This window comes from Bos indicus x Bos taurus, chromosome 25 (assembly GCF_003369695.1).
Source record: "Bos indicus x Bos taurus breed Angus x Brahman F1 hybrid chromosome 25, Bos_hybrid_MaternalHap_v2.0, whole genome shotgun sequence".
Taxonomy (NCBI): Eukaryota; Metazoa; Chordata; class Mammalia; order Artiodactyla; family Bovidae; genus Bos; species Bos indicus x Bos taurus.
Genome location: NC_040100.1, coordinates 32,807,950 through 32,821,652, shown reverse-complemented (window position 1 = coordinate 32,821,652; position 13,703 = coordinate 32,807,950). Strand labels below are relative to the sequence as shown.

Sequence of the window (13,703 nt, the reverse complement as noted above, 5' to 3'; positions counted from 1 at the left end):
TCGGGTGCTATGAAAGTTGCCCCTATTTAATTGGGAAAAATAAAGCGAGGTCCCTCCCCTCTCTGCTCTCTGGAAGCTGTAAGTGGGAAAATAAAACAAAGGCTTTGGGCATGGCAGAGCCCAAGCTACAGTGTAAACAGGTTTGGAATATCTTTAGTGGATTCGGTTATGTTTTATTAACCGCATGTCATTTCTTCCACGCTCCTCAATTCCTCTGGGAAGGAAGTGTGGTATCAATAAAGGAGAATAGATAACTGTGGAAGTAAATCGTGGTAATCTGGGCTTTCCTGTCAAGATGAGACGCCGTTTCTTGACATTGCCAAGCTGAAAGGAGAGGGGGGTGCGGGCCCCGTCTTATTGCTCCCCGGCGTGGGTGTTGCAGGGGCTGCTGTCGCCACCGTCGAGTGTTTGCTGGGTGTTTGCAGAGCGGTCTGCTGGTCTCCATCTGGAGCACAAGCGTGTCTGTGAAACTCGATCTGGGGCCGCGCGGGCTCATCCCGGTGTCTGTCTGCTTCCAGAGATAGAGATGGTGATCATGGAGCGCAGCAAGCTCCCGGAGCTGGCCGCCAGCACCTCCGTGCAGGAGCAGAACACCACAGACGAGGAGAAGAGCGCCGCCACTGGCCTGGACAGCGTCCAGTGGAGCAGGTACTACCGGCCGGGCGGAGGGCTGCCCCCGAGCCAGCCTTCAGCTGCTGCTCGGTGTCTGGGATGAGGTGGTGAGGGAAGTGCCCTGGCCGGGTGCCCACAGAGGGTAAGCCAGGCCTCGTCCCGCCACCCTGGTAGCCTCTTCTGCTTCCCAGCCAAGCCATCCTGCTGCTCCCCACCCTGGCCTGCAGAGGTGCCGCTCCTCTTGAGAGACCACGGGGACAGAGCTGGCCCTCAAGGCCATGGTACTCACCCTTTAGGATGAATGACTGAGGCACGACACCACCATTCTAGGCACTTCAGTGCTGGTCCTAACAGGGTGTGGCCTTCGGGCCACTCCTGGCTGCGCCCTGCTGCCCCCAGGAAGGATGCCCTTGGGGGCTGCCCCCAGGAAGGATCCCCTTGGGGGCAGCATTTGGATTTTATGATCTCATTCACTCACTGCCGCCATGCTCACCACTATCTGTAGGGCTTGCCCTGGTGACTCAGCGGAACTGTCTAATGCTGCTGTCCACCTTCGACTTCTTGCCTGATGGCTCATTTCTATGGCTGCCCAAACTATTACACTATGCAACCTTCCAGACGCCAGCTTTCCTGCAGCCTGGCTGGAGCACCACCCCTTCCAGAAGGAATCGGGTGGAGGTCTGCTGCCAAAGTTGCAGCGAACTGTTAGAGGGCTTCTCCATCTCAGTGTTATTTCCTTTTTTTTTTTTTCTTTTTTTTTTGTTTATTTTTTAATTTTTATTTATTTATTTATTTTTTAAATTTTATTTTATTTTTAAACTTTACAATATTGTATTAGTTTTGCCAAATATCGAAATGAATCCGCCACAGGTATATCCGCATCAGTGTTATTTCCTTATCAAATGCCTGCAGTAATCTCCAAATCATGTGTCAGTGGTAGTGAATGCACAGCAATGTGGTTTCTCTGTCAGCCTGCAAGGCATTCACTCCCTAAACTCTCATGGTGGATGAAATACAAACACACACACTCATCCTATTTATTAATCCAACTTAAAGTGAAGTCTTGAAGCACACCAGTCTTTTCCTGCAGGTCTTGTTTATCTCTTTGCTTGACATGTGTTTCACTTATCTAACAGAAAAGATTAATTTTTTTATCAGATGCACAGGGGAGCCATTTTTAGTTTTGATTAAATAAAAATCTTTGCAGCACAGTGTGGGTTATCAGTTGTACTGCCAAAGAAAGAAAGTGAAAGAAAGAGAAGTCGCTCAGTCGTGTCCGACTCCTTGCGACCCCATGGGCTGTAGCCTACCAGGCTCCTCTGTCCATGGGATTTTCCAGGCAATAATCCTGGAGTGGATTGCTATTTCCTCTCCAGGGGATCTTCCCAACCCAGGGATCGAACCCAGGTCTCCCGCATTGTAGACAGACGCTTTACTGTCTGAGCCACCAGGGAAGTCTGGTGTACTGCCAAGGACCTTTCTAATTTTGTTTTGTGGCCAAAAAAAAAGTAACACTGGGAGCTCTGAAAATTAAGGGAATCATTCTAAACACAGAAAGGGAGGGGAAGACAACCTTTAGGTGCTTGGCTCAGCTTTAATTAGAATACAAATCATTAAAAAACTGAAAATAGCTTGTCATGAGGGATGTGCACCTGCTTACCACATCATTGCATGCTCAGTTGCTCAGTAGTGTCTGACTCTTTGCGAGCCGGTAGACTGTATCTGACTCTTTGTGAACTGGTGGACTGTAGCCTGCCAAGCTCCTCTGTTCATGGGATTTCCCAGGCAAGAATAATGGAGTGGGTTGCCATTCCCTTCTCCAGGGGATCTCCCCGACTGAGGGATTGAACCTGCATCTCCTGCATTGGCAGGCAGATTCTTTACCACTGAGCGGCCAGGGAAGCCCATTCAGTTTCTTAGGATCTAATAAATGGAAACAGCATGTATTTTGCATAGTGGGATAATACTGTAGCTTTCCTAAAGGAGGAAAAACACTCGTGTACTGTCAAAAAGTCAACAGACCAAAATGTTATATTTGAGTATTGGAGTTGAGACTTCTTTTTTTCCCCTGAATCTTAGTGAAGGGAGGGGTTTTCTTCAAGTTGATTGAGATTGTTTTTTAACTTATGGTGACTTTGGCATCTTCTGCCACATTGTTCGTAGTGGAAGCTGATCCTGTGTCCTGAGCTGAGCCACATGCAGACCTGCAGCCCTGAGAAACTTTGAGCAAGAGCTGTGCTCAGCTCTGAGACTGGGCGCCAAAAAGAGACTGGCCCCGGTGGAGAGCTGCCATGGGCTTTGCAAAGGTGTTGTGTTGTTGGTTGTCAGGGACACCCCTCAGTCCCCCACCCTCTCACCTCCTGGCACTGAGCCGGGAGGAGCGCATGGAGGATGAGGGAGGGGACAGTTCTCCTTGACATGAACTGGACCTTGACATTGGTCCACTTTCCACAGAAACAACATAGAGCAAAGTGGAACTGTCCTCATATTCCCCACACATGGTGGGCTATCTCTGCATTCATGGTGAAATACAGAACTAAGAAACCGGAAACCACTCAGAACCTTCTGTCTTTAAAAAAAAAAAAAGAAACTTAAAATTTAAAAAGTTAATAGACATTTAGAAAATGTAAAAAACCTTGAAAAGTATAAAGGAGGAAAAAAAGGTCTTCATAATTGAAAAGCAGCTGTTACTAGCATTTTGGTGATTTCTTGCCAGTTTTCAATGCCAGTATAGTGGAAATTCTGCCCTGTTTCCCCCCAGTAGCTTATACGATACTATGTCTATTATTTTTTTTTTTTTGGTTTTCTCTAATATCAAACCCCAAGTATCTTTTTCACTCTACTGTACTCTTAGTAAACACAATTCTAATGGCTTCATAATACTTTGTCTCATAACAGATGGTTCATTCACGCAGCCTTCCCTCTGCTACTGGGCATTTGGTTATTTGTATTATTCCCAAATGAAAATACAGTCCAAATTCCAAGCAGCTGGTTTGCAAAAAAACAAAGTGTTTTTTAATACTTTATCCTGCTCTTAAGTTTGGAAGTGTTATTGCTGGTGGCTGAGAGAAAAACAGATCCACACATGGCAGAACTATTCACACATCAGAATGGTGATGGCTGATCTGGGGCGGGGGAGGGTCTGGGGCTCCAGAGAAATAGAACTTGAAAGTAAATGTTCCTTAAAAGTTTCTTCTTTTAATTTCTGTGTATTACATGTTTATTTGAAATGTTATGACAAGTGCATTTCACTGCTTTTCTGAATTTTTCAATATATTTTGAATCAGTGATATCTTTGTGGAGTTCAGAAGTCAAAAAAGTATAAAAAGTTATGCAGCGAATAGGTCTCTGTGTTTCTCTGCTGCACCTTCGCGCTCCCCCTAGTTAGCAGTGCTGACCGTGGCTTATGTCCTTCGAGGGGTTAAGTGTGCCCTTTGTCACTCATTGAGCCTCTCTGCTGTCTTGGCTTCAAGCTGGCATCCGGGGGCAGCCACAGACAGTCACGGGGTCAGAGCCTTCTGCCAACGGACCAAATCTGTGCACATTCTATTATCCTCTTGTTGAAGTCTTTCCAGGCCAGGCCCTTCAGCCAGAAGGGCAGCATTCAGGCTGTATCGTTTATGTATTTGTAGCTGTTCAATAGATCTCACCCACAAAGCATCAGAGGCAATGCTTCCTATCGATCCCTTCTAACCAGGGAAGGTTGGCCCAAGAAACTGCCGGGTCAGGACCTGCCAAAGCAAGATCATGGAGAAGTGCCTGTGGAATCCTCAAAAGAGAAGTGCAGCAGCAGCTCGCGTGTCTGAGCATTTTTCACCTGAACCTGGGCCTGTGTTAATGCCACTCTGTTGTCATTTCACTTGAACCCTCACTGTAAACCCTGGAGGGGTTCCTTCCCCATCTCACAGATGGGGGATTGTAATTTACCCAAGGGTTTGCAGCTAAGAAGAGGCAGAGTCAGCATTTGAACCTCAGCAGTCTGGCTCAAGGGTTCACAGTCTAAAATGATCTAGATTTATTGGTACCTTGTCTGCTATTGTGAGTCTATCATGTTGCCCTGTTTCCCTCATTTTCTTGTCGCTCTTTGAAGTACTGCTGTGGTGTGTCCGTGCTCTGTCTGCCCACTGGCTTGGGAGTGCCATAAGACCACACTTATCCCCAGTGTCGGGGACAGCGGGTGGACCATTGTTGAGTAATTGGTCGGTTAGCTGTTCCTTAGTCAGTTTCCCCAAACATGACAGCTTCCTGGGGCAGAGCCTGCCTGTCGATCATCTCTGTGTCCTCCGTACCTGGGGCTGAACTGGGCACATGGTGGCTGTGCTCTATGCTGCTGGTGCGTGCGTGCTCAGTTGTGTCCAACTCTTTACGACACCAGGGACTGTAGCCGGCAGGGTCCCCTGTTCATGGGATTCTCCAACCCAGGGGTCGAACTTGTGTCTCCTGTGTTGGCAGGTGGGTTCTTTACCACCGAGCCATCTGGGAAGCCCATGCTGCTGGTTGGAGGAGGCAGGGGGTGGGCGCTGTGAAGGGCAAAGGCAGCTGGCATCCTGTGTGCAGGCGAGGCTCACGCTGGCCCCTCTCTTCCAGACCCTTCCTGGATATGGTGTACCACGCCCTGGATAGCCCGGACGACGACTACCATGCACTCTTCGTGCTCTGCCTGCTGTACGCGATGTCTCACAACAAAGGTGAGCCACTCAGCTCGTCTGCCTTCAGGGGAAAGGACAGCTGCTTTCCTTGAAGAATTTCCTTTCTGGTTTTGGCAGACTCCCACAGAACCTCCCTACAGCCTCGTTAGTTTCTCAGGTGCTTTTCTGCACACTGAAGCCACAGGACTCGGTTACTCAGGCAACACGGGGGCGGGTGGTGGGTGGTGGAGAGGGAGATTCAAGCGTTGACCGTCCAGCGCAGCATGACTGTGTTCACACTGTGGTTTGCTCTAGACCCCTCGGTCTACAACTGACTTAAGCTTCTGACCTCTTTCCTAACAACAGAACAAGAATCAGTCAAACTGCAATCTTGGTTTTGCTATTTATAATAGTCAGTGTACCATTCTGGGTTCAGAGCTAAAATAGACTCTGAGTGGATTGTGTGGAAGTGTAGGTTTCCTTTCTGAAGAAAGGTGTGGTTCTCTGGCTTCCCCTGTTGAGGCTGAGCGGTCAGGATCAGCCTCTCGCAGAGCTGAGGGTTTTGATTAGGATCCATTCGTTCACTTCCTCTCTGAGAACAGCTGCTGGTTGTGCACCACCTGGCTTGGCACGAGTGAGTTCTGAACCCACCACATCAGAAGCTCTTTGAAGGAGAAACCAGGAGTATTCCTTCTGGCCCCTGCCAAGCACTGGGCTCGGCATAGCTGAGACCTTGCATCAAGGTCTAATGTTTTAGTAGGTTTTTCAAAAGCTTGTTGGGAGGTAGTTAAAGGTGGGTTTTACTGCGATGGTCTATGGTGGGAGTCATTTAGAAAGCACTTAACAGAGTATGTATTTATTCTGAAATAATTGATGATGATAAGTTGTATGCGTGCTTACTGCGTGGCTTCAGTTGTGTCCGACTCTTTGCAACCCCATGGACTGTAGCCTGCCAGGCTCCTCTGTCCATGGGATTATCCCAGCAAGAATACTGGAGTGGGTTGCCATTTCCTACTCCAGGGGATCTTCCCAACCCAGGGATCGAACCCGTGTCTCCTATGGCTCCTGTATTAGCAGGCAGATCCTTTACCACTGAGCCACCTGGGAAGCCCTTGATAAGTAAGTTGATTAGTGGCAAAAGAAGATACAGTGAAAAATGCCCCCTTTCCCACATTTGTCCTCCACCTCTTCTTCAAAGGCCATTTGTGTTAACAGTTTCTTGTGTCTTTTTAAAGATACTTGTGCAAGCCCAAATACCAAGTATATATGATTTTATTTCGATGGGTTGCCTACCCTCAACATGAATGGAGGTTCATTCCTTATTATGGTCTGTTCTGTACCTAGAACTGCCTCATGCTTTTTAATCCTACGTCTGTGCCATCGTTTGTTCTGCCGTCCCTTATCGAATGACACTGAGGCCGTTGCCAGGCTTTTCCTACTCAGATGGAGCCAGCCGTGGTGGCTCTTGTCCTGTATCAGTCACTGTGCTCATGTGCGACTGCTTACATCTAGTCTGAAGTGTCAGTCGCTCAGTCGTGTCCTACTCTTTGCGACCCCATAGACTTTAGCCCACCAGTCTCCTCTGCCCATGGAATTCTCCAGACAAGAATACTGGAATGGGTAGCCATTCCCTTCTCCAGAGGGTCTTCCTGACCCAGGAATCGAACCCAGGTCTCCTGCATTGCAGGCAGACTCTTTACCATCTGAGCCATCAGGGAAGCCCAAAAGAAGCGTGGCAGGCTCCCTCTGGTGTCTCCCTCCACAGTCCCGTTGATTCCCTTGGCTTCTTCGATCCCTTCCAGCTCTGGCTCAGTCGCTGGCACACGGGAGCCCTCAGTTCCTGGGAATAAACAGAGCTCCAAGCCTGACCCATGGAGTCCGTCCCACCTGTGGATCGCCTGCCATCTGTGCCCACTTCCCCCCAGCTTTGCACTCCAACCTCCTGCCCCTCACATGCTGGAGGCTTTGACCTGGGTGATTGAGCACCACCTTGAAATGTCTGTTTATGCCACACTCGTCACCCATAAATATACCCTAACCTCATCACACTTCCTGCCATTTCTGGTTCAGTTGAATTTGCCAGCCAAGGTTGAAACTGCCATGACCTTTAGCTCTTTTCCTGCTTTGATCCCAGCATTTAGTCATCAAGTGTTGTCATCTCTCCCTCTTTGGCCTGTCTGATCAGCAGAATGTAACTGAGCACAGTTCAATGGCTGGATCTAGGCTTGGTGCCGGTGGGAAGGACCAAGGGCAGGAGAGCAGGCGAGATCCTGAGTCTGCCTCTCCAGTAGCTTTAGCACAGCCTTCCGGAGGAGTCAACACACGGCCACTTCATAATCCATCCTCCACAACACTGCCGGGCAGGTCCTTGTAAGACTGTGCTGTCCGTGTCCTTCCCCTGTTAAAAACCTTTGGGGCATTTTTCTCTCCCTTCAACTCCAACCTCCAGTAACCTGCCATTCTGAGTACCTGGATTGCACCCACCATCCTAACTTGATCTGATTCCCCTGACTTCCCACTGCGGACGCTTGGCCCTGGCCCAGGATTCAGACTCTAAGCAGCAATTAACTCTTTCACAGAGATAAACTTGTAGTGACTGTCATGGTACTCTTCAATATTCTTTTGGTTATAAGCCCCTCAAACCACCTCACATTAACAAAAAGAATCTTATGGGAAGGTCCCTGGGACAGCTCATGAGATCCAAGAAGCTGCTGAAAAGCCAAGGAAAGGGCAGGAACCAACCAACTCTGGGGACTTAAGGTAGATGGTGGTTTGGGTCCAGCAGATCTCAGGCAGGGAGTCTGTCTCCATTCCAGTTTCAGATTGGTGGGCAAGAGATCTGATTGTTGCAGGTTGGTGATGGGTCTAACTCTGGAGCAGTCAGTTGTGCCTGAGGGTGGGGTGGGTGGGGTCGGGGTCACACAGCGCCGAGCCGGCCCCAGGGTGTTTCAGCTCTGTGTCTGGGACTGTTCCCGGAGAAGGGAACTTCTCTGGAAGCTTGGCAGCCACCCCATCAGTGCCAACTCACCTACCTGTTCTTGGCTAGGCTTCTACCTTCTTGTATCCGTCTGTGTCTTTTCCTGCTGTTTTCTCTGCCCTGACATCACCACCTATTGAAATTATGTTTATCCTGGAAGTTTTCTCTGAGCCCTTCAGGTGATACTCACTGTGGGTTAGTGTCCTCTAGTATGGCAGGCACGTTTTACACTTTGCTGGATGTGATTTGCTAAAACTTGGTGAAGAAGTTTTGCGGCTATGTTTCTGAGTGTTACTGGCCTGTGGTCTCCCTGTAATTCTCTTGTTTTGTTTGCTTATGTTCACCTTATGGAATGAATGGGGAAATAGTCCCTCCTCCTGAATTTCCTGGACCAGTTTTTGTAGAGCTGGTCTATTTCTTCCTTTACTATTTGATGAAATTCACCAGTGAAGCCATCTGGGCTTGGAGTTTTCTTTGAGAAAAGGTTTTAAAGTACTCAATTTCCTTAGTAGATATAGAGCTATTAGAGCTTATTTATTTCTTCTACACAAGTTTTGGTAGCTTGTATCTTTCCAGGAATTTGTCATTTCATCTAAACTATTGAATTTACTGGCACAGATTTTTTCTTTTACTATGTTCCTTTATTATTCTCTTAATGTCTGTTGGATCTATAGTGATCCCCCTTTCAATTCATGGTATTAATTGTTTAGGTCTTCATTTTTTTTTTTTTTCCTATCAATTTGGCTAGAAATTTATCAATTTTATATTAATTTTATTGGTACTCTCAAAGAACTTTCTTTTGGTTTCACTGACTTCTCTATGGTTTTTCTGTTTTATATTTTGTTAATTTTTGTTTTTTATTTTTGACCTTCAGCTGCTTACTTCAAATTTACTGTTTTTGTAGTTTCTTATGATGGAAATTTAGATCATTGATTACAAGATACAAATCATTACAAGATGAGCAACCAAAAAGTTTGCTCACGTTATTCCTCTTTAGTCATATCCTCCCCATATCAGTCATTGATTTTTAAACCATACTTTTTTGATAAAATGAAAGTTTAATGCTGTATATGTCTCTCTAAGCACTGCTTTAGCTTCCTGCAATAAGTTTTGATATATGCAGTTTAATTTTTATTCAGTTTAAAATATTTTACAATTTCTCTTCCAATTTCTTTTTTGTCTAAATTCTACCATCTGTGCAATTTCTCATCATGTTTCTGTTATTTTCTTTGGTTTGATTTTTAGGTTATATTTTCTTTTTTTCCTTTTCATGCTTGGTATTTTTTGATTGGTTGACAGTTGGTATGAATTTTATGTTGTTGGGTACTGAATTCTTTCTCCCTTTCAGTATTTTTGGGCTTTGTCCTGGGACATGGTGAGTTACTTGGAATCCATGAGATCTTTCTTGAGGCTTGCTTTTAAGCCTTGGTAGTGCTAGTCCAGAACAGCCTTTAGTCTCAGGCTCATTTGGCCCCATATGGAGGCTGTCCGCTTCCGAGAACTCTGCTTGATAAGCTACGATTAGGTGGCTCATCCTTGCAGGCTGGTGGGAATGTGAGTTCTTCTCAGCCCTGGGTGAGCTCCAGGGGTTGTTCCACCCTCCTTCTCCCAGTAGGCCTTTGCCTTTGCTCACCTGCATGCCGCGGGGCAGAACTGAGCCGAAGCCTTGGAAGGAAGCCCCTGCAGGTCCCTGCGCCTCTCCCTTCTCTTCTCCTCTCTCCCATCAGTTCTGGTCACTTGCCTCTCTGAACTGCAGACTCTGCCTTCTCACCTCAGAGCGACCACGGGCTTCGTCCGGCTTCTGTGAGTCTGTGCTGAGGCCTGGAAGCTTTCCACCCGGTGACCTGGCGCAACCCCGGCCCACTGCCTTTGTCTCTTCCCTCTCGGTTCCCCTCCTGTGTTGCACACTGTCTCGTCCTGTGTGTCGTAACCACTGTCTTATATAGTTTGCCAGCTCTTCTAGTTGCTTGAGTGAGGTGGGTACATCCAATCCCTCTTGTCCGGAAGCTGTAACATTTAAACAAGAAAGTTTTATTGAGGTATAATTGATAAACAGTGAACTGCACATTTTTAAAGTGTGCAGTTTGATGAGCTTTGACACACGTGTTCACCCATGAAACCATCATTGCAGTCAAGTCAGTGTACATACCCATCACTCCAAACGTTCTCTCTGCCCTTTGTCACCCCTCTCCCTAGGCAGCTCTGAGTTGCTCCCTGTCATTATAGCTTAGTCTGCACTTTCTAGAATTTTATATAAATAAGATCGTGCAGCGTGTCCTCTTTTTTGGTCTGACTTCTTTCAGTTTGCGTGATTGTTTTGAGATTCGTTCTTGCAGTTGTGTGCCTCAGTGGTCCCTTTCTTCTTACTTTTGAGTCATATTCCCCTGTGTGAATGTACCAGTTTGTTTACCTGTCTGTCTGTTAAAGGACATTTGGTTCATTTCCAGTTTTTGACCATTACAAACAAATCTGCCACGAACATTGCTATATAAGTCTCTGGACACGTATTTGCATTTTTTTCCTTGGGTAAATACTGAGGAGTGAAATGACTGAATGATATGACAGGTGTGTGTGTGTTTGTTTTTCAGAGACTGCCATGCTGTCTTCCAAAGCAGCTGTGTGATCTTACCTCCCACCATCAGTGCACGAGTGTGCCATTGGCCTCATACCCTCACCAGTGGTTGGCATGGCCACCTTTTTATTTTTAGTCATTTTAATGGATACCTGTAGTGGTGTCTTTTTGTGATTTTAATTTCCATTTCCCTAACAACTAATGGGGCTTTGCAGGTGGCGCTAGTGATAAAGAACCCACCTGCCAGTGTAGGAGACCTAAGAGACGCAGGTTCAATCCCTGGGTTGGGAAGATCCCCTGGAGGAGGGCATGTATTCTTGCTTGGAGAGAGAATCCCGTGGACAGAGGAGCCTAGCAGGCTACAGTCCGTGGGGACACAGACACAACCGAAGTGACTTAACACACAAACACACAAGCTTAATGATGTCGAACAGCTTTTTAAGTGCTGAGTCTACCGTCTTCTTTGGTAAAGTATCTTTTCATATCCTTTGCCCATGTTTTAAGGAATTGGCCACATTCTTACTGTTGAGTTTTGAGAGTTCTTTTTATCCTAGATACAAGTCCTTCATCAGCTGTGTGTTGCAAAGATTTCCTCCCAGTCGGTGGCTGGTCTTCTTTTCTTCACAATACCTTTAGAAGAGCAGAACTTAATTTCCATGAAGTTCCCACAGCACTTCTTTGTACTGCTTTTGCTCTGTATGTTTTCTCTCCCATTCTGGAACGACTGGGCCTCTGAAAGCAGAGGCCGTGTCTCTCTTGACAGCCTCCTGCACTACACAGTACTGAGTACTCAGCTCAGCGCCTGGCACCCGGCCAGTGCTCTGCCCGAAGTTTCTGACTGACCACCTCTGAACCGTGTGGCAGCTCCCCCGCACCGCTCTCTTGCTGGCGGCCCGCACTCAGGGCCTCCGCAGGGAAACTGCTGTTGGGGAGTGGGTGAGGGGTGCCCAGTTCCAGGGGGGGCCGGGGGCACAAGGACAGACTTCTTATAGGGGGGCTGGCTTTGCTGACGGGCTTCCTTCTAGGAGCCCCAACGTGTGCTGTGAAATGGAAAAGCAGAGGCTTACACACCACCCTCCTTCCTTGATGTGGACGGAGAGATGATCCTGGTGAGGAGCCCACCTACCTCTCTTGGCATCTTCCTAAAAGAGTGGGACTCTATATTCGAGGGAATTTAATTCCTCCTTCCATTTCCTGCTAATGCTTTCCTTTTATTTACTCATTCACCCTTCTGACAAGTATTTCTGAAGCCATTCTTAGATGCCAGGCGCTGTGGTTAATATTGAGAACCCAGTGGCGTAGCAAACAGAGATGTTCTTGGAGGCGAGTGTGGCTGCTGTGGAGGGAGCAAGGCAAGGGTGGTGGAGGTGAAGGCAGCGTGGCGGCTGTGATTTGCGAGTGTGGAGAAAGCCAAGGGTGTGGGGTCGCCTGCTTGGGTGGTCTGGGGAGGCTTCTCTGAGGAACAGACATCAGAGCTGAGGCCTGAGAATGGGAAAGAGCCAGCCCCGCAAAGCTCTAGGGCAAGAATGCTCTGGGCAAAGGGAATGGCAGGTGCAAAGGCCCTGGGGTGGAAAAGATCTTACAGGTTTGAGTAACAGAAAGCAGTTCAAGGTGAGGCTGGCTAGGTGGGCAGGGACCAGATCATGGAGAATCTTAAAGGCTGGGAGAAGGAATTTAGAATTTATTCCAATTGCAGTGAGAAACACCTAGAGGATTTTTTAAGTAGAAGAGTGACATAAACAGATGGAAATTTTGGGGAGAGTACCCTGGCTGCTGGATGGAGAGTGAGTCAGTGGAGGGTGAGGGGTGAGGTGTGTCGGGGAAAGCTGGGAGGCTGGTTAGGAAGCTGTTGCGGTAGTCCAGGCGGGAATAACGTAGATTGAATTATGGCACATTGGCTGTGGAGATGGAGACAACTGGAAGGTTTTAACGATATATTTTGGAGTTAGAGCCAGGACAAGCTCATGGTCTGGATGTGGGGGCTGAGTGAGAGGGACATGAGGGCAGCTTTATGCGGCCATTCACTAAGATGGGGAGCTTTGTTTTGGGTGGGAGGGGGCACCACAGGAGGAGTCTGGGTGCTGCCCAGGGCCCTGCCTCCTGCCGCTGTGTGACCAGTGGTAGCAAATCCAGAACCAGCAAGGGTGGGCTCTTGAGCAGGTTTGGAGAGGAATCTGGGGTGTTAGTTCAGCACCCAGAGGCCCAGGTACCTGGGGCACCCCCAGGAGAAACTGCCTCGGTGGGGCCAGGGGACTGTACCTGGTTTCTGCTCCAGCCTGGCCTGGAGGCACATGGCTGCCTTTGGCGGGGGCTGTTTGGTGGCAGCTGGTTTCTGCTCCAGCCTGGCCTGGAGGCACATGGCTGCCTTTGGCGGGGGCTGTTTGGTGGCAGCTGGTTTCTGCTCCAGCCTGGCCTGGAGGCACATGGCTGCCTTTGGCAGGGGCTGTTTGGTGGCAGTGGGAGGGCTGGGTGTGTGGGTGGGTGATGTTTTGGTTAGGCAGCAGGTTAGCTGCACTTAACCTTCAGCCTCTCTTTTCCAGATCCATGCCCTCTCAGCAGGGCCCCTAATGAAATGGCCTCTTTCCGATAGATTTTTCATCATAGGACAATTTTAACATAAAAGCAATGTTAATAAAAACTAAATGTTAGCTCAGGCCTTCCAGTAAATCATAATAGATTAGATGCTGCACCAAAATGAATATCGCGCAGTGGAAAGGGTTGACCGGTTGGAGGGAGGCGCTCGTTGTGAGTCAGTAGGGCCAGTAATGAACTCTGGTTCCTGTCTGTAATAGCAGATTCAGTCCTCTGTCCTTTGTCAAGTCTGCAGGGCCCTGGCCCCAGGGGTCGGGGGGAGGGGGAGGGGAGTTTTGCAGCTTTGTCTTTTTAAAGGTTCCCCCACTCTGCCCACCACCAT

At 48.1% G+C, this 13,703-nt stretch overlaps 1 protein-coding gene across 5 annotated transcripts in view; it reads left to right on the top strand.

Moving 5' to 3' along the window:
- The window catches only part of CLEC16A (C-type lectin domain containing 16A), a 234,178-nt gene that overhangs the window by 78,301 nt on the left and 142,174 nt on the right, over nt 1-13,703 (top strand). For all 5 annotated transcript variants that reach the window (XM_027526429.1, XM_027526430.1, XM_027526428.1 and 2 more), the window contains 2 exons: nt 519-648; nt 5,200-5,300. In XM_027526429.1, the coding sequence (XP_027382230.1) occupies nt 519-648; nt 5,200-5,300 (231 nt within the window). The remainder of the gene's footprint in view (nt 1-518; nt 649-5,199; nt 5,301-13,703) is intronic.